The sequence below is a fragment of the Zophobas morio genome, unplaced genomic scaffold, assembly GCF_036711695.1.
Source record: "Zophobas morio isolate AGI-343-1 ecotype UQ-CSIRO unplaced genomic scaffold, CSIRO_AGI_Zmor_V1 ptg000054l, whole genome shotgun sequence".
In the NCBI taxonomy this organism is placed as follows: Eukaryota; Metazoa; Arthropoda; class Insecta; order Coleoptera; family Tenebrionidae; genus Zophobas; species Zophobas morio.
Window position 1 is genome coordinate 4432558 of NW_026972159.1, and position 25636 is coordinate 4458193.

Genomic DNA, 25636 nt, shown 5'->3' on the forward strand with positions numbered 1-25636 from the left:
GAATGTCACTTGGCTTTTAGGTCTGGAAGGTGCCGTTAGTATTGACCAAAAAACGGGTGTAATTAGTATCGAGTCAATCAATCGAGACGAAGGCAACGACCAAGTCATCTTCAGCGTGAAAGCATACGAAGTTCCAGAACCAGAATCTTTTATTATTGGAACCATAACTCTCATCGTGGAAGATCAGGACGACAATGTAGCAGAAATCAAAGTTGTGGGATCCGACGATAAGAAGATCGATATAGAGGTTGACGAAGGGACCATTGATTTAAATTTGGACATCGTAGCTAGTGACATTGATCTGGTAATGCTAACTGGTGGAATTATCAACTTCTATGTAAATGTTTGTAGGGAGAAAACGCCATTTACAACGCCACTCTTGAATTTACAACCACAGATTTCTCCTCTGGTTTTACTATAATTCCTGGAAGAGGTTACGAAAGTACAAGTCTTACTTTGACTATTCTAGATCCAAAAAAACTTGACTACGAGGATCCGGACTGGAGAGTGATTACAATGGAGGTAAAATTCATTAACTGTGCCGACCAACAACCGTCAAACAATTAATTTTCAGTTAGTAACAACCGGAACTAAAACCCCTACTAACATAGACAACTTACCCATCACGATCACACTGAAAGACATAAATGACGAAAGCCCTATTTTCCAACCAGACGAATATTCCGTCACAATTCCCGAAACCACAAAAGCGGGTACTATAATAAAAAACATCCAAGCAACAGATTTAGATCAAGAAGACATCGACGCTGGTCTAAAGTAAGCAAACCATTTGCTTTGGTATCAAACTGACTCCTGTTGTTGTAGACACGAACTCATAGGCAACTACGCCAATAGTATCCTGACCATCGAAGATCTCGGCGGCAATATAACAACAAACATTGACAACGCGTTCGACTACGAGAAACAAGAAGAAGTCATTGTCCAAATCCGTGCTACTGACAATAATAACCATGTTACCACCGCCCAGTTGACGATAACGGTTGAGGACATCAATGACGAAAAGCCAAAGATGGTTGTGTCGTCGTCCATCACCGTGGTTGAAAATCAAGCGGATGGTTTTGTCTTGGATTCGCAGATTTCCGCGTCCGATGAAGACAATACCTCGGATTTGGAATTTTCGATTGACTGGACGAACTCTTACGCTACGAAAAATTCGCAGAGATTGAAGCAAGAGGTTTTCGACACTATTCAGTAAGTGGGATTGTTTGGTTGGTGAAAATGGTTAACATTTGTTTTAGTTGCATCAATGTGGAAACTGTTCCTGATCCTGATAACAGCAAGGTAGTGACTGCAAAGCTCAGTATCAAAGAAACCCAGAAAGCCAGCACTCCAGACTATGAAGTTTTTGATAATCTGTACATAACGCTTGTCGTGACTGATAAAAACCAAGAAGAAGGAGATGGCACTGATTCTGGTACGTCTGTCTGTCTGTCTGTCTGTATGTCTGTCTGTCTGTCTGTCTGTCTGTCTGTCTGTCTGTCTGTCTGTCTGTCTGTCTGTCTGTCTGTATGTCTGTCTGTATGTCTGTCTGTATGTCTGCCGTCTGTACAATCCGTACTTTACATTACAAAAAAAAACATTGCATACATATATTTATTTTAACTCCATTTTTTTCGTTTTTTTTTTGTTTCTTTTATTTTTTCCAAGTTTAGCTTTTGTTTGTTCAATTATTCAAACTTTCCATCTCTGACTTTTCAATTTCTCGATTTTCCAATTTTTAAACTTTTCAATCTGAAATTTTTGCATTCCTCAATTATCCGATTTTCCCATTTCTTCAATTTTCAATTTTTCCATGTTTTTATTTGAGAAGTTGAAAAATCGAAAAATTGGAAAATCGAAAAACTAAAAATCCGGAAAAAATAAAAAACAGAAATATCGAAAAATTAGAAAATCGAAGAAGTGAACAAACGAAAAATCGAAACATTGAAAAACAAAAAATTGCGGAACTTAAATATCTATTACAACAAATTAAACAATTGCAAAATAAAAAAATTAAAACATCCAGAATTCAGAAAATTCAAAAAGTGAAAAATTAAAAATGAAAACTCGAAAAAATGAAACATTGCAAATCGAAGAATCGAATTTTTTAGTATCACCATTTTCGTTTTTGCAGCTTTAATTTTTTCAATTTTTCAATTTCTCAATTTCCAAAATTTTCAAAACATTGATTTTTATTTTTCGTTTCATTTATTTTTTAAAGTTTATTTGTTGTTCATACAATTGTTAAAATTTTTCATCTTTGATTTTTCAGTTCCTTGACTTTCCAATTTTAAAACTTTCAATTTTGAAATTTTTGTATTCCTCAATTATGCGATTTCCCAATTACTTTAACTTTCAGTTTGTAGATTTTTTGATTTTGCATTTTTTCGATTTTTTAGGTTTTTCGATTTTTAAAATTTTTGAATTCTGACTTTTGGATTTCTCGATTTTTGAATGAAGTTTTGGCGTTTTCCAATTTTCCAATTTTTCGATTTATCAATTTTTCGATTTTTTAGTTTTGCGATTTTACATTATTTCGATTCTTTCATTTTTCATTTGTCCAAATTTTCAGGCTTTGAGTTTCTCAGTTTTTTTAATTTTTAATTTTTCTATTCTTCAGTTTTTCGTTTTTTTTTTATTTCAGATGCATCTATTTTATTATTTTTCAATTTCTCGATATTTCGATTTTTCGGTTTTTAACATTTTTGGTTTCAACGTTTCGATTTTTTTCGATTTTTCAGTTTTCCGATTCTTCAATATATCGATTTTTTTATTTTTCGGTATTTGAAGTTTTTGTTTTTTTGATTTTTTAAATTTGATTTTTCGACTTTCGTTTTCTCAATTTTTCAGTTTTTTTAATTCCCAATTTTTTAATGTTTCAGTATTGGCGTTTTTCAATTTTTCGACTTTATCAATTTATCAATTGTTCATTTTTCCAATTTTTCAGGTTTGTTTTCTTAATTTTTTAATCTTTAATTTTTCGATTTTTCAGTTTTTCTACTTTTTGATTCTTCCATTTTTCAATGTTTCAGTTTTAGGGTTTTCTAATTTTTCAATTTTTCAATTTTTCGAATTATCAATTTTCCGATATTTTAATTTTGTGATATTTTTGTATTTTTCAATTTTTCGAATTTTCGACTTTGATTTCCGATTTCTCGATCTCTTTACTTCAATTTTTCGATTATTTAATTTTTTTATTTTTTGATTCCCCAATTTTATATTTTTGATATCTTAAATTTTAGATTTTTCGATTTTTCTGCTTTTCAATTTTTCAATTTTTTTTTATTTTAGAAAGATCTATTTTTCGATATTTCAATTTTTCGACTCCTCTCTTTTAGATTTCTCAGTTTTTCAATTTTTCGGTTTTTAAAATTTTCAATATCAATGTTTCGATTTTTTTCGATTTTTGAGTTTTCCATTTGTTCAATATTTCGATTTTTAATTTTTAGATTTTTTAATTTTTAAACTTTTCAATTTGAAATTTTTGCATTCCTCGATTATCCGATTTTCCAATTTCTTCAATTTTCAATTTTTCCATTTTTTAATTTGAGAAGTTGAAAAATCGAAAAATTGGAAAATCGAAAAATTAAAATTCCGGAAAAAATAAAAAACAGAAAAATCGAAAAATTCAAAAAGGGAAAAATTAAAAAATGAAAACTCGAAATAATGAAACATTGCAAATCGAAGAATTGAATTTTTTTAATATCACCATTTTCGTTTTGGCAGCTTTAATTTTTTCAATTTTTCAATGTCTCAATTTTCAAAATTTTCAAAACTTTGACTTTTATTTTTCATTTTCCCGATTTTTAAATTTTCATTTTTCGTTTCCTTTATTTTTTAAAGTTTATTTCTTGTTTAAATTTTTCATCTTCGATTTTTCAGTTCCTCGACTTTCCAATTTTTAAACTTTCTATTTTGAAATTTTTGTATTCCTCAATTATGCGAATTCCCAATTACTTTAATTTTCAGTTTGTAGATTTTTTGATTTTTAAGTTTTTCTGTTTTTAATATTTCGATTTTTCAGTTTTTCGTTTCTTCAATTTTTCAAGTTCTTAATTTCCAGTTTTAGATTTTTCAAAGTTTTGATTTCACACTTTTTGGTCTTTTCATTTTTGATTTATCAATTTCGCAATTTTCCCATTTTTTTATTTGAAAAGTTGAAAAAACGAAAAATTAAAAAAAATCGCATTGAAAAAAGACAAATTATAAAATCAGAACATTGAAAAACCTAAATCGAAAAACAGAAAATTGAAAACTCATGACATTGCAGATCAAACAATGGCAAAATCAAAAATCTGAAACATCCAAAAGTTAGAAAATCGAAAGAGTGAAAAATTAAATAATGGAAACTCGAAAAATTGCAAATTGAAGGAACAGAAAAAAATAAAAATTCAAAACTTGCAAATCCCTAAATTAAAGAAATGAAAAATTGATAACATTGAAACTGGAAAAAAAAAATTAAATCAGGACATAGAAAAATCGAATAACTAAAGAAATCAAGAAAATAAAAAAACCACGCGAAAATTGAAAATCCGAAAAGTGAAAAATTAAAAACTGAAAACTCGAGAAACTCAAATCGAAAAATTGCAATATCTAAAATGGAAAAATTCAAATGTTGGAAAATTGAAAAAGTGTAAAGATTGAAAAATCGGAAAATCAAAATCATCAAAAAATAAATTATCCGAAATCAATTTTTTTAATTTTTTCGGTTTCCCATTTTCTTCGATTTTACAATTTTTTTATATCAGCATTTTTTCCTTTTGCAATATTAATTCTTTTAAATTTTCAGTTTTTTGAATTTTTTGGTTTTCAATTTTTCGGTGTTATAATTTTTCATTTTTTGATTTTCCAGTTTCTCAGTTTTTAATTTTTCGATTTTTCAATTTTTCATGTCCTCAATTTTTCAAGATCTTGACTTTTATTTTTCATTTTCCCGATTTTTAAATTTTCATTTTTCATATTTTTAAATTTTAATTTTCCTTTATTTTTTTAAAGTTTATTTCTTGATTATTCATTTGTTAAAATTTTCCACTTTTGATTTTTCAATTTCTCGATTTTCTAATTTTTAAACTTTTCAATTTTAAAATGTTTGGATTCGTCAATTATCCGATTTTCCGGTTTCTTTAATTTGCAATTTTTCTCAGCTTTTAATCTTTGGATTTTTCAATTTTTCATATCTTCAATTTTTCAAATTCTTGATTTCCAGTTTTAGATTTTTCGGAGTTTTGATTTGAACTGAAAAAACGAAAAATTAGAAAATCGAAAAAGTGAAGAAATGAAAAATCGAAAAAAATTAGTTAACCTTTAAATTGGAACGAAGAAAGAAGAAATCGAAAAATTGGGAAGCCGAAAAAGTGAAAAATTTAAAAATTATAGAATTGTCAAAGTTGTAAACAATGAAAGATCGAAAAATTGAAACATTAAAAATTGAATAAATTAAAAAAAATTTTAAAACCACTAACTGAAAAATGGAAAACTTCTAAAATGGTAAAATTGAAAACGTGAAAAATTTTAAAAATTATAATTATTATTAGATGCAAATTAGACACGAAAACGAAAAATTCAAAATCTAAAACTGAAAAACAAAAAATTAAAAAATCTAAATATTGCAAATCCAAAAATTGAAAAATCCAAAAATTAAAATATTTGCCATTAAAACAAGACAAATTGTGAAATTAGAAAATTGAGAAACCCACAAATTGAAAAAAATGAAGAGAATAAAAAATTGAAATTAAGAAGTTGAAAATCAAAAGATTAAAACATCAAAAAGTCATAAAATCGAATGAAAATTAAAACTGAAGGAACAGAAAAAATGAAAAATTGATAATATTGAAATTGAAAAAACAAAAAATTATTCAATCAGAACGTTGAAAAATCAAATAACTCTAAAAATTATGGAAATAAATAAACGACAAAAAAATTGCAAATCGAAAAACTGAAAAATTAAAAATTCGAGAAACTCAAATTGAAAAATGGAAAAATTGAAAAGACTGAAAAATCAAAAAATTGAAACATTGAAAAACTAGAAATCGAGAAACTTAAAAATTATAAAAAATTTATATATCGAAAAATTGGAACCGAAAAATTGTAAATTAGAAACACTGAATGTCGAAAAATTGAAAATTTAATTATTTTTTCAATTTTTCGTATCCTCAATTTTTCAAGATCTAGTTTTTTATTTTTCAGTTTCCCGATTTGTTAGTTTTCATTTTCTCGATTTTGTATCACCATTTTTCCCTTTTCCGTTTCCTTTATTTTTCAATGTTTATTTTTTATTTATTCAATTCTTCAAATTTTCCACCTTTGATTTTTCAATTCCTCGATTTTCCAATTTTTAAACTTTTCAATTTTGAAATTTTTGGGCTCCTCAATTATCCGATTTTTCAGTTTTTCAATTTTCAATTTTTTGATTTTGCATTTTTTCGATTTTTAAGTTTCTCAGTTTTTAATTACTTTTTCGATTTTTCTTTTTTGATTTTTCAGTTTTACAATTACGCAGTTTTCCCATTTTTTTATTTGAAAAGTTGAAAATCGAAAAAGTGAAGGAACGAAAAATCGAAACATTGAAAAACGAAAAACCATCCAAAAAATTAATTAACCGAAAACTGGAAAGAACAAAAAACGAATCGAATCGAAAAACTGGAAATCCCAAAAACTGAAAAATCGAAAAATCATAAAATTATAGAAAATTGTAAAATCGGAAAACTGTAGCACCGAAAGATCGAAAATTTGAAAAATTAAAAATGGAAAAATTGAGAAATTGATAAATAAATAAAAATGTTTTAAAATCTAAAAAGCCAAAATTGGAAAAACCGAAAAATTAAAAAATTAAAAATGAAATCTATGCAAATTGAAAAATTGTAAAAATAATGAAAATAAAAACCGAAACAAAGAACTGAAACTCGAAAATCTAAAAATTGATACATCCAAAATTATAAAATCGAAAAACAGAATAATTAAAAAAACCGAAAGGGTTGCATATCGTAAAACTGAAGAAACAGCAAAGATGTGAAATTAAGAATTGCATATCGAGAAAAGAAAAAATTTAAATAAGTTGAAATTGAAAACTCAAGAAACTTCAAATCGAAAAACTGTAAAATCTAAAAATTCTCAATTTTTTGTTTCAGCTTTAATCGTCATCAGCATCCAAGACGAGAACGACAACGCACCCGTTTTTCCTGAGGGAACTGAGACAGTCAAGCGCCAAGTTACCGAAAACGCCGCCCTGGGAACAGGCATCACTTCCCCAGTGGCCACGGATGCGGATATTGGAAACAACTTGACTTACTCAATTGAGTAAGTTCTGCTTTATAATTGTCGACTTAATCAAAACGGTGTTTCTAGGAGCGCTGACGCGGATACACCCAAAGACTGGGTCACTATTGACCCTACCACGGGAATAATCGAAGTCAGCTACGACAAAATAGACTGCGATGACCCTAAAAGGGACAGCCTTAAGTATACAGTTACAGTCACTGATGGAAAACACGAGACTCCAGTCACGGTATGCGTAACCTTTTTGTGGAAAATATGTAAACACCCAAACAATTTTCCAGATAACTGTTGATATTATTGACACAAATGACAACGCTCCGACGATGGACGACTACACCAAACATATCGCGGAAACTCCGAACGGCGACAATAGTGCTAATGGTTCAAGTGTAGTCATTTTGGAGCCAAAGGACATCGACAGAGATGGTAAATACTAAAGTCGGCAATCAAAAACGCTTATTGTTTCTTTCAGAGGCTTACCACACGGTGGCATGTTCATTCGCGCCGTCAACGACCTTAGACGTTACAAACCGATTTATGATAGTAGACAATGAAATTAAAGTGTTTTTGCTCGAAGGAGTCGATCTCGACAGAGAAACGCTAGCAGAGTTTGTCTTTGATCTGAACTGCTACGATGATCCGCAGCGTCAAGGTATTACCAAGATAGGCGCTTTTTGTCGATTTTGTGACGAATTTTGATTTAGGGCCTACTTCAAATCCTATCAGTCCCCCTCCCAGAATCACTATCATTTTGGACGACATCAACGACAACGCCCCCACTATCAATAACACTGTTATCACGGGGAAGAACGAAAATACAGCAAAAGTGGGTTCAATATAGCGGATTTTAGTTGAAGGTTAATGATCGTTTTCAGAACACTAAAATCACCCTTTCCGGAAAAGATGAAGACGCTCCAGATACCCCCAATTCGCAAATTGAGTTTGTGAAAATCTCGAAAATCCAAAGAAATGTTGATGGCATAGCGCAGAACGATCCTCCACAGGATCTTTTCGTTATCGAAACGGGTGACAACAACGAAGGAATTTTGACCTTGAATTTGGAGAATCTAAGGAATTACTATGGAAATTTGGTTCTAACCATCAGCGTATGTATCAGTTTTGTGATGAATACTTTCATAGGAGTTGTTTTAGTTGACTGACAAGGGAGAGTCTCCACTGACGAGTGACGTTGACGTTACTATAGAAGTGGCAAAATACAACTTTGAAGAACCTGCGTTTATTTCCCCCAAAGAAGGAAAAACCTATTATTTGCAACCGGTACGTAGTAGAACAAGCATGGACACAAATTAAGAATAATTAATTGTAGGAGCAAACTCCCTACACTGCACTTCTTATGTTCGATGGAATCACTTACATGGACGCTATTAATGCAACAGATCAACAAGGACAGAAATTTCTCCTGGACTTGAAAATTGTTAAAGACGACGCAGACCTTTTCTATCTCAAGTCATCTGGAAATTCAATAGGAGAATTACAGATGAAGACCAGCAGCTTCGAAAAACAACTCTTCCCTGTAATTTCGGTTAGGTTTAAAATTCCACTTCTGAAACTTTTTTTTAGTTGACCATTAATGCAACAATTAGTGACGCGATGATTCAGGGAAGTGCAGCTTTTTCGAAAATCGTAACCTTCAATATGGGCATCTTCGACAAAATAAGAACGGATCCCATTTTCACTAACCACGAAGGCAGAACAAATTTCACAGAAAATCAAAAGGGGCTAACCTACCAGGTGGAGAATGCTACGTATTCGGACAAAGACCTTCCTGATGACCTACCAGTGTACTACTTACTGAAAACGGGTGATGAAAGCATTTTTGAACTTGACCAGAAAACTGGATTGTTGACGCTTAAACAAGAACTGGATTATGAACAGACTCAGAGCTACGATCTAGTTATCCAGTCTTCGAACGGGCCGGCTATTAAACCTGATGCTATAGAAGACACTAGATTTTACTTGACCGTTGACGTAAGTGGTCGGTTTAGATTTAAATGCAATAAGTAACAAATTGTGGTAGGTGGGCGATGCCAATGACAACGCTCCGGTCTTCACCGATAAGAAATATATCGGTATGATGCTTACCGTTTCAGATACCACAGATTCCTCAGTGGTAAAAGTTCAAGTAAGACCTGAAAATTAGTACTAGTAAGTAATTATCTGTAACCATAATTTTCAGGCTACTGATGCAGACACAACAAGTCAAGGTAAACTCGTCTACAGTATAACAAAAACAACTGGATCCAATCCAGACTTAATCGCTCTGGGAAATGCGTTCAAAATCGACTCCTCTAATGGCGACATCGCTCCTATCTTCACCCAAAATGCCAAATACTCTGGCTACTTCACGCTAGATGTATCAGTTACAGACGAAGCTCCCGAAAGTAAGGATCACCACAGTCGCCACATTCAACTAACAATCTCTATTTTCCTTCAGACAACCAAGACACAGCCCAAGTCAATATCTACCTAGTCACGGATAGCAACCTCGTCAAATTTACCTTTGAAAACGACCTCGACACCGTCTCCAACTTGAGAGAAAACGTTAGTTCAAAACCGAGTCCCAAATTCCTCTAACTTCCTTTTTCAGGCCACCGCAGTCTTGGACGAAATCTTCAAAAACGAGAGCTACGTCAGCAAAGTGCTCACCCCCACACAAGGAGATCCCGTCAATGACAATCCTCGTACAAACGCTCCAATTTACTTCGTGAAGACCACTGACAACTCCCCAGTAGAATCAAGCAACATCTACCAGTAAAACTTCAAGTTCAACACCAAGACAATTATTTTTTCATGTCGGTTTCAGGAAAGTCACAGACACCAACTTCTTCAGACAACTCCAGAGAGCGTTTTTGGCGATCGGTTTGAGCCTACAGAGTTTTGACTCGGAAGCTGATACTACGGACAACATGGAGGAGACGCTGAAAGCGTGGCTTATCGGAGTAGCGGTAGTTCTGGGGTCGCTCTGTCTGATTCTTCTGATTGCGTTCATCTTGAAAACTCGGACGTAAGAGAACTATTTTTTTGTAGCACCGAATTGATTTTTTTTGTAGTTTGAACCAGAGGATTGATAAGTTGTCCAACACCAAGTTCGGCTCGCAGGAGTCCGGGTTGAACAGGACCGGAGTTACGGCTCCTACTACCAATAAACACGCGGTGGAGGGCTCGAATCCGGTGTATAACAACGAAATTGACACCAAGGATATCGATCGGAGGAGGTAAGAGCGAGAGGGGTGAGAGTTGAGGTTAATCCTGGGTTGTAGTGTCACCAGTGGCGATTCGGACTTGATAGGAGTTGAGGATGACGAGAAATTTAATGTCGGGGACGGCGAGAGATATAATATCGAGGATGACGACAAATTTAATTTCGACGGAGACGGGTCGATGAACAGAGAAAACGTTATAGAGTAGATTTATCCCTAATTTTGTATTATTTATTTAAGATATGTAAATATCGTATTGTATTATAGTATAAATACATTTTTTTATTAAATTGAGTTGTTTTACTGGCTAAAAAGAATGATTGTATTATTTTGTTGGCACTCATGGTTGTTATCTTTGTTCCATACTAATACAGTTTGATTTTTTTTTTTGAAGAAAATTTGTAGAAAATGGTTAAATTTAAGTTAAATAAACTGCTCTAAAATCTTGAAAATATGTCAAGGTTATCATAAAGATGGTATCGATAATCAACATTTTTTTTATCGATTGCAAAAACTTGATAAGAGTTATCTCCTAGTTTTGTTAGGCAAACCACAATATAGAATAGATCTATATTTGTGGTAGGTATATCAGTGTATTCATATTTTATACCACTTTCTCTTGGTGTTTTTATATCGCTCTTTTTTTTACCCTATTTTGTCGTTTTATTTTCGTCTATTTTGCTTGTTCTCTCTGTTTTTTCGTTTCTTTTGTGTGTTTTTTTTTTGTATAGCAATGTTTTAGCACTATTTGGTGCTTATTTTGGTATTTCGTGGACACTTTTTTGTTGATTGTTTTGTTGCGTATGCGTATCTTACCCTCTTTTAAAAGCATGTGTTGGATTTTTTATCCTGTTCTTCTTTGGCATCTTTTTCTGTCACTTTCGTCAGTTGACATTTTTTTATGCTTTCTTAGTCGATTGTTTTTGTGACCTTTCTTTGTTATATTTTCTATTCCTTTCTTTTTTTCAATTTTTTCGTTTTTTTGTAAGTATTTGGGTTCCTTTTTGACATTTTTCTCTCGGTTTTATGTTGTTTCTTTTTATGGGTTGTTTTATTTTTTAGAACATTTTTTTCATATTTTTTCTCTTCTTCTTCTGAACCTTTTTCAGCTACAATTTTTTGACACTTTTGCTCGTTTTATGGCCTTTTTTTTGTCTTTTTGATGATTTTTTGTTTACTTTTTTTTGTCACTTTCTTGCGTTTTTATCGTCTTGTGTGTCATCATTTTTAACGCATTTTTGTGGTGCTTTTATGTTTTCTTTATTGACACTCTTGTCATTGTCGTCATTCTTGTCGTTTTTTTTATTTTTTATAGATTATTTGCGGTGTTTTCAGCCTATTTTGTATCCTTTTTAGTGAATTTTTTTGGTATTTTTTCTGTCTTTCGCTTACTCGCTGTTGTTTGTCGTTTTTTTTTTTCGTTTTATTCTGTACATTTTCTTGTGGCGTTTATTTTATATTTCTTCAGCCTATATTCATCCACCTTTCGGGGAATTTTTGTGAACTTCTCTGTATTTTTTGCCTCATTTTTTTGTTGTATTTTCGCTTTTTTGCGCTTTTTGTGGTTTGTTTTGTTTTCTTTTTTTATAAACTTTTTGGTCTCTTTTTCCTTTACTTTGGTGTCTCTTTCTGTCACTTTTTCAGTCGCGTTTTTTACGCTTCGGCCTTTTTTTGTGTTGCTGCTTTTTATGGCCTTTTTCATCATCCTTTTTATAACACTTTCTTTTGATTATTTTTTTTTTGTGGTTTGTTTTTCGCATTTGTGTGGTCTTAGTTGTCGTCTCTTTTTTGTACCCTTTTTATGGTAGCGCTTTTTGTCACTTTTTTTTAATTGTCGCTTTTTGTCACCTTTGTCTTTGTCTTGGTCTTTCTTTTGTTGCTTCTTTGGTAGTATTTTTTTGTCAATTTTTTTGCCTTATTTGCCTTTTTTTCCAAACTTCTTTTTACCCCTTTTTTGCGCTTTCTTTGTATTTTTTCTCTTACATTTTTTAAGGCTTTTTCTTGTCAGTTTGGTTACATTTTTTTGCGTTTTTCGTTATAAGGCACTTGTTTTATTTTTATAAGCCTTATTTTTTTGTTTTTCGTTATTCTCTTTTTTTCTGTAATTTTTTTCAGTTGCATTTTTTAGCGCTTCTTTTAGATAGTTTTTGTTTGACAATTTTTTGGCCGTTTTATGGTGGTTGTTTTTTGATTATTTGTCGTCTTTTTTATCACTTTTTCATTATATTTTCCCCTTGCTTCTTTTTTCCAATTTTTGTGGTCCTACTTGTCGTCTCTTTTTTATAGTTTTTTATTTCAGGTCATGTATTTTGCCATGTTTCGTTTTTTATTGTACTTCTTTTGTTCCTTTTTTTTGGTCGAATTTTTTTGTTATTTTTTTATTGCGTTTTTTTCAACACCTTTTTTGTTTTTATCGCATTTTGTCGTGTTTTTCGGCTAATTTTTTTATCGCCCAACACGTTTTTGTCTTTTTTTTTCCTCTTCTGTGGCGTCTTTTTGTGTGACTTTTTCCAATTGCATTTTTTTTAGCTTTTTTTTTAGATGGTTTTGTTTGTTTGACATTTTTTTGACCTTTTATTATTTTCTTCTAACTTTTCCGTTTACCTTTTTTCGTTGCTAATTTTGTTGTTTTTTTTGTGACCTCTCTTTTTGTAGCATTTTTTTGGTAACGTATTTTGTCAATTTTTTTGTTTTTTAATTTGGTTCTGATGGTTTTCTGAGGCATTTTTGTGGTCTTTTTGGAGGCATTTTTTCGATCTTTTGTTACGTTTTTTGTCCTTTTTTAAACACTTTTTCTTCTACTTCTTGTTCTTCTTCTTTTGTTGTACTTTTTAGCCTCTCTTTGTTCCCTCCAAGCTTCATTTTTTCGGTTGTTTTTTGATGTTTTTTTGATATATTTTCGTCTGGTTTTTGTCGCCTCCTTTAGTTGTCGTTTTTTTTTTGAATTTTTTTGTCATATATTTCTGTTGTCTTATTTCTTTTGACTTTTTTTTGTCGCCCTTGGATGTTAATTTTTATTGCAATTTCTGTGTTTTTGTCGTTTTTGCCTCTTTTTTTGTCAGTTGTTTTGTCTCTTTCTTTTAGACGCCGTTTTTTTGCGTTTTTTGTCTCTTTTTTTGTATTATCCTTTTTCAGTCGCATATTTTGATGTTTCTTTTAGGTAATATTGTTTAACGATTTTTTCGCCTGTTTTTTGTTGCCCCTTTTTGTTTTCTGTTACCTTTTTAGATATTTTTCGTCGTTTCTTTCTGGTATTTTTATCGTCTTTTTTTTCACATTCTCTTTTTTATTTTTTCCGCTTATTTTGTAATTCTTGGGGTCTTTTTTGACTGTATTTTCAACGTTTTGTTGTTGCTTTTTTCTATCTCTTTTTCTGTATCTTTTTTCACTTGCATTTTTTTCATACTTCTTTTAATCAATTTTGCTCGACAATTTTTTGGCAGTTTTTGTGTAACGCGTTTTACGGCCTTTTTGTCGTCTTTCTAATGGCTTTTTGTTTACCTTTTTTCGTAATTTTTTTGACGCTTATTTGTGGTATTTTAATGTTTTTTATTCTCGCTCTTTCGTGATTTATCGCCATTTTGTCGGTTTTTTGCTCATTTTTAGGTGTTTTTTAGCCTATTATATTCCAATTTTGGGGAATTTTTCGGTATTTTTTGTATTTTTTTCCTTTCTTTTGTTTTTTCTCTTTCTGATTTGGCGTGTTTTTCTGTCACTTTTTTCCATCGCATTTTTTACGCTTCTGTTAGACAGTTTTATTTGACGATTTTTGTTGTTTTTGTTTGTGCCACTGGTTTTTGTGGCCCTTTTTCTAACATTTTTTTTTAGCATTTTCTTTTGAATACTTTCTTCGTCGCTTGTTTTGTGCATTTTTGTACTCTCTTTTGTCACCTCTTTTTTAATTGTCGCCTGTTTGGGTGCATATTTTGTAATTTTGTTTGTTGCCTTTCTTTGTTTCTTTGTTTTTTTTCAGCTTCTTTGTATTTTTCTCTCGCATTTTTGACGCTTTTTTGACATTTTCTTGTCGCTTTTTCAAATTTGTTGTCGTTTTTCGCTTGTTGAAGCTTGTTTTATTTTTAAAAGCCTTATTTTATTCTTTTTTTATTCTTCTATATTTTGTATTTTTCTGTCACCTTTTTCAATCACATTTTTTGGTCCTTCTTTTAAACAGTTGTGTTTTACAATTTTTTAGCCCTTTTTATTGCGGGCGTTTTTGAGGCCTTTTTGTAGATTTTTTTTATCACTTTTTGATTACATTTTTCTGTCGATTGTTTTTTTGCTATTTTTTGTAGTCTTTTTTTGGTCACGTATTTTGTCATATGTTCTTGTTTTTTATTATCGTTCTTTCGTTCCTTTTTACCTTTTTTACCGTATTTTGTAGTGTTTTTCATTTCCTTTTTTGTCCCCAAACGTTTTTTTTTGTCGCTTTTCTATACTTTTTTTTCAATAAGTAACAAATTGTGGTAGGTGGGCGATGCCAATGATAACGCTCCGGTCTTCACCGATAAGAACTATATCGGTATGATGCTTACGGTTTCAGATACCACAGATGCCTCAGTGGTAAAAGTTCAAGTAAGACCTGAAAATTATTCCTAGTAAGTAATTATCTATAACCATATTTTTCAGGCTACTGATGCAGAAACAACAAGTCAAGATAAACTCGTCTACAATATAACAAAAACAACTGGATCCAATCCAGACTTAATCGCTCTGGGAACTGCGTTCAAAATCGACTCCTCTAATGGCGACATCGCTCCTATCTTCACCCAAAATGCCAAATACTCTGGCTACTTCACGCTAGATGTATCAGTTACAGACGAAGCTCCCGAAAGTAAGGATCACCACAGTCGCCACATTCAACTAACAATCTCTATTTTCCTTCAGACAACCAAGACACAGCCCAAGTCAACATCTACCTAGCTACCTAGTCACGGATAGCAACCTCGTCAAATTTACCTTTGAAAACGACCTCGACACCGTCTCCAACTTGAGAGAAAACGTTAGTTCAAAACCGAGTCCCAAATTCCTCTAACTTACTTTTTCAGGCCACCGCAGTCTTGGACGAAATCTTCAAAAACGAGAGCTACGTCAGCAAAGTGCTGAGCCCCACACAAGGAGATCCCGTCAACGACAACCCTCGTACAAACGCTCCAATTTACTTCGTCAAGACCACCGACAACTCCCCAGTAGAATCAAGCAACATCTACCAGTAAAACTTCAACTTCAACACCAAGACAGTTATTTTTTCATGTCGGTTTCAGGAAAGTCACGGACACCAACTTCTTCAGACAACTCCAGAGAGCGTTTTTGGCGATCGGTTTGAGCCTGCAGAGTTTTGACTCGGAAGCTGATACTACGAACAACATGGAGGAGACGCTGAAAGCGTGGCTTATCGGAGTAGGGGTAGTTTTGGGGTCGCTATGTCTGATTCTTCTGATTGCGTTCATCTTGAAAACTCGGACGTAAGAAAACAGGTTTGTTGTAGCACCGAATTGATTTTTTTGTAGTTTGAACCAGAGGATTGATAAGTTGTCCAACACCAAGTTCGGCTCGCAGGAGTCCGGGTTGAACAGGACCGGAGTTACGGCTCCTACTACCAATAAACACGCAGTGGAGGGCTCGAATCCGGTGTATAACAACGAAATTGACACCAAGGATATCGATCGGAGGAGGTAAGACCGAGACGGGTGAGAGTTGAGGTTAATCCTGGGTTGTAGTGTCACCAGTGGTGATTCGGACTTGATAGGAGTTGAGGATGACGAGAAATTTAATGTTGGGGATGGCGACAGATATAATATCGAGGATGACGATAAATTTAATTTCGACGGAGACGGGTCGATGCACAGAGAAAATGTTATAGAGTAGATTTATCCCTAATTTTGTATTATTTATTTAAGATATGTAAATATCGTATTGTATTATAGTATAAATACATTTTTTTATTAAATTGAATTGTTTTACTGGCTAAAAAAATGATTGTATTATTTTGTTAGCACTCATGGTTATTTTTGTTCAATACTATTACAGTTTGTTTTTTTTTTTTGAAGAAAATTAGTAGAAAATGGTTAAGTTTAAGTTAAATAAAGTGCTCTAAAATCTTGAAAATATGTCAAGGTTATCATAAAGATGGTATCGATAATAATCAACATTTTCTTTTATCGATTGCAAAAACTTAATTAACAATTATCTCCTAGTTTTTTCGTTTTTTTTATGTTCCTTTTTGTATAGCAATTTTTTAGCACTTTTTGGTGCTTATTTTTGTATTTCATGGTCACTTTTTTGTTGATTATTTTGTTGCGTATATTAGCCTCTTTTATAAGCATGTGTTGGATTTTTTATCCTGTTCTTCTTTGGCATCTTTTTCTGTCACTTTCGCCAGTTGCATTTTTTGATGCTTTTTTAGTCGCTTGGTTTTGTGACCTTTCTTTGTTATATTTTCTATTCCTTTTTTTTTAGATTTTTCGCTTTTTGGTAATTATTTGGGGTCCTTTTTGACATTTTTCTCTCAGCTTTTTGTTGTTTTTTTTATGGGTTGTTTTATTTTTTAGAACATTTTTTTCATATGTTTTCTCTTCTCTTTCTGAAACTTTTTCAGCTACAATTTTTTGACGCTTCTTTTAGACAATTTTGCTCGTTTTGTGGCGTTTTTTTTGTCTTTTTGATGATTTTTTTGTTAACTTTTTTCGACGCTTTTTTGCGTTTTTATCGTCTTGTTTGTCATCATTTTTTGGCGCATTTTTTTGGTGCTTTTAAGTTTTCTTTATTGACACTCTTGTCATTGTCGTCATCTTTGTCGTTTTTTTTTATTTTTTGTAGATTATTTGCGATTTTTTTTGTGTTTTCAGCCTATTTTGTATCCTTTTCAGTGAATTTTTTGGTATTTTTTCTGTCTTTCGCTTATTCACTTTTGTTTGTCGGTTTTTTTTTTTCGTTTTCTTCTGTACATTTTGTTGTGGCGTTTATTTTATATTTCTTCAGCTTATTTTGATCCATCTTTCGTTGAATTTTAGTGAGTTTTTTTGTATTTTTTTACCGCTTTTTTTTGTTGTTTTTTCGCTTTTTTGTGCTTTTTTTGGCTTGTTTTCTTTTCTTTTTATTTCTAAACTTTTTGGTCTTTTTTTTCTCTGCTTTGGGGTCTATTTCTGTCACTTTTTCAGTCGCGTTTTTTTACGCTTCGGCCTTTTTTGTGTTGCTGCTTTTTATGGCCTTTTTTGTCATCCTTTTTATATCACTTTCTTTTGATTATTTCTTTTCGTGGTTTGTTTTTCGCATTTTTGTGGTCTCAGTTGTCGTCTTTTTTTTTGTAGCCTTTTTATGGTAGCGCTTTTTGTCACTTTTTCTAATTGCCGCTTTTTGTCATTTTTGAATTTTGTTCTTGGTCTTTCTTCTTTGGTAGTATTTTTTTGTCAATTTTTTTGCTTTATTTGCCTTTTTTCCAAATTTCTTTTTACCCCTTTTTTGCGCTTTCTTTGTATTTTTCCACTCACATTTTTTGAGGATTTTTCTTGTCAGTTTGGTTACATTTTTTTGACGTTTTTCGTTATAAGGCACTTGTTTTATTTTTATAAGCCTTATTTTTTTGTTTTTCTTTATTCTCTTTTTTGACGTCTTTTTCTGTAATTTTTTTTCAGTTGTATTTTTTGACCCTTCTTTTAGACAGTTTTTGTTTGACAATTTTTTGGCCGTTTTATGGTGGTTGTTTTTTGATTATTTATCGTCTTTTTTATCACTTTTTCATTATATTTCCCTTTGCTTGTTTTTTGCAATTTTTGTAGTCTTTCTTGTAGTCTCTTTTTTGTAGTTTTTTATTTCAGGTCATGTATTTTGCCATGTTTTGTTTTTTATTGTAGTTCTTTTGTTCCTTTTTTTTGTTATTTTTTTATTGCGTTTTTTTCATACCTTTTTTGCTTTTTATCGCATTTTGTCGTGTTTTTCAGCTCATTTTTTTATCATCCAACACGTTTTTGTCTTTTTTATTCCTCTTCTGTGGCGTCTTTTTCTGTGACTTTTTTCAGTCGCATTTTTTAAGCTTTTTTTTAGATGGTTTTGTTTGTTTAACATTATTTTTGACCTTTTATTTATTTCTTCTAACTTTTCCGTTTACCTTTTTCGTTGCTATTTTTGTTGTTTTTTTTTTTGTAACCTCTCTTTTTGTAGCATTTTTTTGGTAACGTATTTTGTCAATTTTTTTGTTTTTTAATTTGGCTCTGATGGTTTTCTGAGGCATTTTTGTGGTCTTTTTGGAGGCATTTTTTCGATCTTTTGTTACGTTTTTGTCATTTTTTAAACACTTGTTCTTCTACTTCTTCTTCTTCTTTTGTAGTATTTTTTAGCCTCCCTTTGTTCCCTTCAAGGTTCAGTTTTTTCGGTTGTTTTTTGATGTTTTTTTGATATATTTCCGTCTGGTTTTTGTCGCTTCCTTTTGTTGTTGTTTTTTTAAGAATTTTTTTTGTCATTTATTTCTGTTGTGTTATTTCTTTTGACTTTTTTTGTCGCCCTTTGATGTTAATTTTTATCGCAATTTCTGTGTTTTTGTCGTTTTTGTCTCTTTTTTTGTCAGTTCTTTTATCTTTTTCTTTTAGACGCCGTTTTTTTGCGTTTTTTGTCTCTTTTTTTGTATTATATTGTTTCAGTCGCTAATTTTGATGTTTCTTTTAGGTAATATTATTTGACGGTTTTTTCGCGGGTTTTTTGTTGCCCCTGTTTGTTTTCTGTTACTTTTTTAGATTTTTTTCGTCGTTTCTTTGTGGTATTGTTATCGTCTTTTTGTTCACATTCTCTTTTTTATTCTTTTCGCTTATTTTGTAATTCTTGGGGTCTTTTTTGACTGTATTTTCAACGTTTTGTTGTCGCTTTTTTCTCTCTCTTTTTCTGTAACTTTTTTCACTTGCATTATTTCATATTTCTTTTAATCAATTCTTCTTGACAATTTTTTGTCAGTTTTTGTGTAACGCGTTTTACGGCCTTTTTGTCGTCTTTCTAATGGCTTTTTGTTTACCTTTTTTCGTAATTTTTTTGACGCATATTTGTGTTTTTTTTTATGTTTTTTATTCTCGCTCTTTCGTGATTTATCGCCATTTTGTCGGTTTTTTGCTCTTTTTTAGGTGTTTTTTAGCCTATTATATCCCAACTTTGGGGAATTTTTCGGTATTTTTTGTATTTGTTTCCTTTCTTTTGTTTTTCTCTTTCTGCTTTGGCGTGTTTTTCTGTCACTTTTTTTCATCGCTTTTTTTACGCTTTTGACAGTTTTATTTGACGATTATTGTTGTTTTTCTTTGTGTCACTGGTTTTTGTGGCCCTTTTTCTAACATTTTTTTTAGCATTTTTTTTAATACTTTTATCGTCGCTTGTTTTGTGCATTTTTGTAGTCTCTTTTGTCGTCTCTTTTTTTGTTGTCGCCTCTTTGGGTGCATATTTTGTAATTTTGTTTGTGGCCTTTCTTTGTTTCTTTGGTTTTTTTCAGCTTCTTTGTATTTTTCTCTCGCATTTTTGACGCTTTTTTGGCATTTTCTTGTCGCTTTTTCAAATTTGTTGTCGTTTTTCGCTTGTTGAAGTTTGTTTTATTTTTAAAAGCCTTATTTTATTCTTTTTTTATTCTTCTTTACTTTATCTTTTTCTGTTACCTTTTTCAATCACATTTTTTGGTCCCTCTTTTAAACAGTTGTGTTTTACAATTTTTTAGCCCTTTTTATTGCGGGCGTTTTTGCGGCCTTTTTGTAGAATTTTTTATCACTTTTTGATTACATTTTTCTGTCGATTGTTTTTTTTTGCTATTTTTTGTAGTCTTTTTTTGGTCACATATTTTGTCATATGTTCTTGTTTTTAATTGTCGTTCTTTTGTTCCTTTTTACCTTTTTTATCGTATTTTGTAGTGTTTTTCATCTCCTTTTTTGTCCCCAAACGGTTTTTTTGTCGCTTTTTTATACTTTTTTTTTTAATAAGTAACAAATTGTGGTAGGTGGGCGATGCCAATGACAACGCTCCGGTCTTCACCGATAAGAACTATTTCGGTATGATGCTTACGGTTTCAGATACCACAGATTCTCAGTGGTAAAAGTTCAAGTAAGACCTAAAAATTAGTGCTAATAAGTAATAATCTGTAACCATAATTTTCAGGCTACTGATGCAGACACAACAAGTCAAGGTAAACTCGTCTACAGTATAACAAAAACAACTGGATCCAATGCAGACTTAACCGCTCTGGGAAATGCGTTCAAAATTGATTCCTCTAGTGGTGACATCGCGCCTATCTTCACCCAAAATCCCAAATACTCTGGCTACTTCACGCTAGATGTATCAGTTACAGACGAAGCTCCTGAAAGTAAGGATCACCACAGTCGCCACATTCAACTAACAATCTCTATTTTCCTTCAGACAACCAAGACACAGCCCAAGTCAACATCTACCTAGTCACGGATAGCAACCTCGTCAAATTTACCTTTGAAAACGACCTCGACACCGTCTCCAACTTGAGAGAAAACGTTAGTTCAAAACCGAGTCCCAAATTCCTCTAACTTACTTTTTCAGGCCACCGCAGTCTTGGACGAAATCTTCAAAAACGAGAGCTACGTCAGCAAAGTGCTGAGCCCCACACAAGGAGATCCCGTCAACGACAACCCTCGTACAAACGCTCCAATTTACTTCGTCAAGACCACCGACAACTCCCCAGTAGAATCAAGCAACATCTACCAGTAAAACTTCAACTTCAACACCAAGACAGTTATTTTTTCATGTCGGTTTCAGGAAAGTCACGGACACCAACTTCTTCAGACAACTCCAGAGAGCGTTTTTGGCGATCGGTTTGAGCCTGCAGAGTTTTGACTCGGAAGCTGATACTACGAACAACATGGAGGAGACGCTGAAAGCGTGGCTTATCGGAGTAGGGGTAGTTTTGGGGTCGCTATGTCTGATTCTTCTGATTGCGTTCATCTTGAAAACTCGGACGTAAGAAAACAGTTTTGTTTTAGCACCGAATTGATTTTTTTGTAGTTTGAACCAGAGGATTGATAAGTTGTCCAACACGAAGTTCGGCTCGCAGGAGTCCGGGTTGAACAGGACCGGAGTTACGGCTCCTACTACCAATAAACACGCAGTGGAGGGCTCGAATCCGGTGTATAACAACGAAATTGACACCAAGGATATCGATCGGAGGAGGTAAGAGCGAGACGGGTGAGAGTTGAGGTTAATCCTGGGTTGTAGTGTCACCAGTGGTGATTCGGACTTGATAGGAGTTGAGGATGACGAGAAATTTAATGTTGGGGATGGCGACAGATATAATATCGAGGATGACGATAAATTTAATTTCGACGGAGATGGGTCGATGCACAGAGAAAATGTTATAGAGTAGATTTATCCCTAATTTTGTATTATTTATTTAAGATATGTAAATATCGTATTGTATTATAGTATAAATACATTTTTTTATTAAATTGAATTGTTTTACTGGCTAAAAACATGATTGTATTATTTTGTTAGCACTCATGGTTATTTTTGTTCCATACTATTACAGTTTGTTTTTTTTTTTTTGAAGAAAATTAGTAGAAAATGGTTAAGTTTAAGTTAAATAAAGTGCTCTAAAATCTTGAAAATATGTCAAGGTTATCATAAAGATGGTATCGATAATAATCAACATTTTCTTTTATCGATTGCAAAAACTTAATTAACAATTATCTCCTAGTTTTTTCGTTTTTTTTTTATGTTCCTTTTTGTATAGCAATTTTTTAGCACTTTTTGGTGCTTATTTTTGTATTTCATGGTCACTTCTTTGTTGATTATTTTGTTGCGTATCTTAGCCTCTTTTAAAAGCATGTGTTGGATTTTTTATCCTGTTCTTCTTTGGCATCTTTTTGTGTCACCTCCGTCAGTTGCATTTTTTGATGCTTTTTTAGTCGCTTGTTTTTGTGACCTTTCTTTGTTATATTTTCTATTCCTTTTTTTTAGATTTTTCGCTTTTTGGTAATTATTTGGGGTCCTTTTTGACATTTTTCTCTCAGCTTTTTGTTGTTTTTTTTATGGGTTGTTTTATTTTTTAGAACATTTTTTTCATATTTTTTCTCTTCTCTTTCTGAAACTTTTTCAGCTACAATTTTTTGACGCTTCTTTTAGACAATTTTGCTCGTTTTATGGCGTTTTTTTTGTCTTTTTGATGATTTTTTGTTAACTTTTTTCGGCGCTTTTTTGCGTTTTTATCGTCTTGTTTGTCATCATTTTTTGAAGCATTTTTTTTGGTGCTTTTAAGTTTTCTTTATTGACACTCTTGTCATTGTCGTCATCTTTGTCGTTTTTTTTTATTTTTTGTAGATTATTTGCGATTTTTTTTGTGTTTTCTGCCTATTTTGTATCCTTTTCAGTGAATTTTTTTGGTATTTTTTCTGTCTTTCGCTTATTCACTTTTGTTTGTCGGTTTTTTTTTTTCGTTTTTTTCTGTACATTTTCTTGTGGCGTTTATTTTATATTTCTTCAGCTTCCATCTTTCGTTGAATTTTTGTGAGTTTTTTTGTATTTTTTACCGCATTTTTTTTTGTTGTTTTTCGCTTTTTTGTGATTTCTGTGGCTTGTTTTCTTTTCTTTTTATTTCTAAACTTTTCGGTCTTTTTTTTCTCTGCTTTGGGGTATATTTCTGTCCCTTTTTCAGTCGCGTTTTTTTACGCTTCGGCCTTTTTTTGTGTTGCTGCTTTTTATGGCCTTTTTTGTCATCCTTTTATATCACTTTCTTTTGATTATTTTTTTTCGTGGTTTGTTTTTCGCATTTTTGTGGTCTTAGTTGTCGTCTCTTTTTTGTAGCCTTTTTATGGTAGCGCTTTTTGTCATTTTTTAATTTTGTTCTTGGTCTTTCTTCTGTTGCTTCTTTGGTAGTATTTTTTGTCAATTTTTTTGCTTTATTTGCCTTTTTCCAAGCTTCTTTTTACCCCTTTTTGTACTTTCTTTGTATTTTTTCTCTTACATTTTTTTAGGCTTTTTCTTGTCAGTTCGGTTACATTTTTTTGACGTTTTTCGTTATAAGGCACTTGTTTTATTTTTATAAGCCTTATTTTTTGGTTTTTCTTTATTCTCTTTTTTTGACGTCTTTTTTTGTAATTTTTTTTCAGTTGCATTTTTTGGCGTTTCTTTTAGACAGTTTTTGTTTGACAATTTTTTGGCCGTTTTATGGTGGTTGTTTTTTGACTATTTATCGTCTTTTTACACTTTTTCATTATATTTTCCCCTTGCTTGTTTTTTGCAATTTTTGTAGTCTTTCTTGTAGCCCCTTTTCTGTAGTTTTTTATTCCTGGTCTTGTATTTTTCCATGAATTGTTTTTTATTGTGGTCCTTTTGTTCCCTTTTTTTGGTCGCATTTTTTTATTGCGTTTTTTTCAACACCTTTTCTGCTTTTTATCGCATTTTGTCGTGATTTTCGGCTCATTTTTTTATCGCCCAACACGTTTTTGTCTTTTTTTTTCCTCTTCTGTGGCATCTTTTTGTGTGACTTTTTTCAGTTGCATTTTTTTAAGCTTTTTTTTAGATGGCTTTGTTTGTTTGACATTTTTTTTGATCTTTTATTATTTTCTTCTAACTTTTCCGTTTACCTTTTTTCGTTGCTATTTTTGTTGTTTTTTTTTGTAGCATTTTTTTGGTAACGTATTTTGTCAATTTTTTTGTTTTTTAATTTGGCTCTTTTATGGTTCTCTGAGGCATTTTTGTGGTCTTTTTGCAGGCATTTTTTCGATCTTTTATTACGTTTTTTGTCCTTTTTTAAACACTTTTTCTTGTTCATCTTCTTCTTTTGTCGTATTTTTTAGCCTCTTTTTGTCCCTTTCAAGCCTCATGTTTTTCAATTGTGTTTTTGTAGTTTTTTTGATACATTTTCGTCTGGTTTTTGTCGCCTCTTTTTTGTGTTTTATGTCCTTTTTATGGCGTTTTCTTTTTTATGTGTGTTGTCGTTTTTTTTTTTTAGAATTTTTTTGTTATATATTTCTGTTGCCTTATTTCTTTTGATTTTTTTTGTCGCCCTTTGATGTTAATTTTTATCGCACTTTCTGTGTTTTTGTCGTTTTTGCCTCATTTTTGTGTTCTTTTGTCTCTTTCTTTTATACGCCATTTTCTTGCGCTTTTTGTCTCCTTTTTTGTATTACCTTTTTTGAGTCGCATATTTTGATGTTTCTTTTGGGTAACACTGTTTGACAATTTTTTTCGCCTGTTTTTTGTTGCCCCTTTTTGTTTTATTTTATTTTTTTCAACACTTCTTTTGCCTTTTTATCGCATTTTGTCGTTTATTTCAGCTCCTTTCTTTCCCCCTAACACTTTTTGTCGCTCTATTTTGTCTTTTTTATGCTTTTTGACGTTTGCAAAAATGTTTGTCTTTTTTATCTTCGTCTGCGGCATCTTTTCTGCCACTTTTTTCAGTCGCATTTTTAAAGCCTTTTTTAGATAGTTTTGTTTCTTTGACAATTTTTTTTTGGTCTTTTGTTTTCTTCGAATTTTTCTGTTAACCTTTTTTCGTTGCTTATTTTTCGCAATTTTCGTGGTCTTCTTTTGCAACCTCTTTTTTTGTAGCTTTTTGGGGTCTTTTTTGGAGCCATTTACTCGATATTTTGTTACGTTTTTTTTGTCATTTTTCAATGCTTCTTCTTCTTCTTCTTCTTCTTCTTCTTCTTCTTCTTCTTCTTCTTCTTCTTCTTCTTCTTCTTCTTCTCCTCTCCTCCTCCTCCTCCTCCTCCTCCTCCTCCTCCTCCTCCTCCTCCTCCTCCTCCTCCTCCTCCTCCTCCTCCTTCTTCTTCTTCTTCTTATATTGTAGTATTTCAGCTTCTTTTTGTCCTCTTCAGGCGTCATTTTTTTTCGGTTTAATTTTTTTTGCCTTTTTTTAACGTGTTTTATGTCGTCCTTTTTATCGCGTTTTCTTTTTTATATTTGTTTGTCTGCTTTAATTGGCCATTTTTTTGTACAATCACTTTTGTTTTGTCGGTTCTTTTGTCACTTTCTTTTAGACGCCGTTTTTTGCTTTTTTTGTCTGCTTTTTTTGTATTATCTTTTTTAGTCGCATATTTTGATGTTACTTTTAGGTAATATTGCTTGACGATTTTTTCACCTGTTTTTTGTTGACCGTTCTTTGCATTCTGTGACTTCTTTAAATTTCTTTTTTGGTATTTTTTGTCGTCTTTTTT

At 31.9% G+C, this 25636-nt stretch overlaps 2 protein-coding genes across 2 annotated transcripts in view; both read left to right on the plus strand.

Moving 5' to 3' along the window:
* Positions 1 to 21925, plus strand: part of LOC135142797 (cadherin-23-like) — a 45331-nt gene extending 23406 nt beyond the window's left edge. The window contains exons 32-59 of the mRNA XM_064074543.1: positions 21 to 304; positions 352 to 522; positions 575 to 777; positions 826 to 1212; positions 1260 to 1435; positions 7128 to 7296; positions 7345 to 7504; positions 7557 to 7701; positions 7748 to 7927; positions 7980 to 8101; positions 8151 to 8381; positions 8428 to 8553; positions 8603 to 8809; positions 8857 to 9264; positions 9314 to 9418; positions 9473 to 9677; positions 9731 to 9837; positions 9884 to 10047; positions 10100 to 10300; positions 10347 to 10511; positions 10557 to 10701; positions 14964 to 15068; positions 20613 to 20817; positions 20871 to 20977; positions 21024 to 21187; positions 21240 to 21440; positions 21486 to 21650; positions 21696 to 21925. Coding sequence (XP_063930613.1) covers positions 21 to 304; positions 352 to 522; positions 575 to 777; positions 826 to 1212; positions 1260 to 1435; positions 7128 to 7296; positions 7345 to 7504; positions 7557 to 7701; positions 7748 to 7927; positions 7980 to 8101; positions 8151 to 8381; positions 8428 to 8553; positions 8603 to 8809; positions 8857 to 9264; positions 9314 to 9418; positions 9473 to 9677; positions 9731 to 9837; positions 9884 to 10047; positions 10100 to 10300; positions 10347 to 10511; positions 10557 to 10701; positions 14964 to 15068; positions 20613 to 20817; positions 20871 to 20977; positions 21024 to 21187; positions 21240 to 21440; positions 21486 to 21650; positions 21696 to 21843 — 5156 coding nt within the window. The 3' untranslated portion in view covers positions 21844 to 21925. The remainder of the gene's footprint in view (positions 1 to 20; positions 305 to 351; positions 523 to 574; positions 778 to 825; positions 1213 to 1259; positions 1436 to 7127; positions 7297 to 7344; positions 7505 to 7556; positions 7702 to 7747; positions 7928 to 7979; positions 8102 to 8150; positions 8382 to 8427; positions 8554 to 8602; positions 8810 to 8856; positions 9265 to 9313; positions 9419 to 9472; positions 9678 to 9730; positions 9838 to 9883; positions 10048 to 10099; positions 10301 to 10346; positions 10512 to 10556; positions 10702 to 14963; positions 15069 to 20612; positions 20818 to 20870; positions 20978 to 21023; positions 21188 to 21239; positions 21441 to 21485; positions 21651 to 21695) is intronic.
* LOC135142897 (uncharacterized) lies at positions 15242 to 16443 on the plus strand (the record flags this gene model as incomplete). Its single annotated transcript, XM_064074701.1, has 6 exons — positions 15242 to 15327; positions 15381 to 15495; positions 15542 to 15705; positions 15758 to 15958; positions 16004 to 16168; positions 16214 to 16443. Coding segments are annotated over 6 exons (879 nt in total), but the record flags the coding sequence as incomplete, so codon positions are not given.
* Positions 21926 to 25636: the final 3711 nt, after the last annotated feature.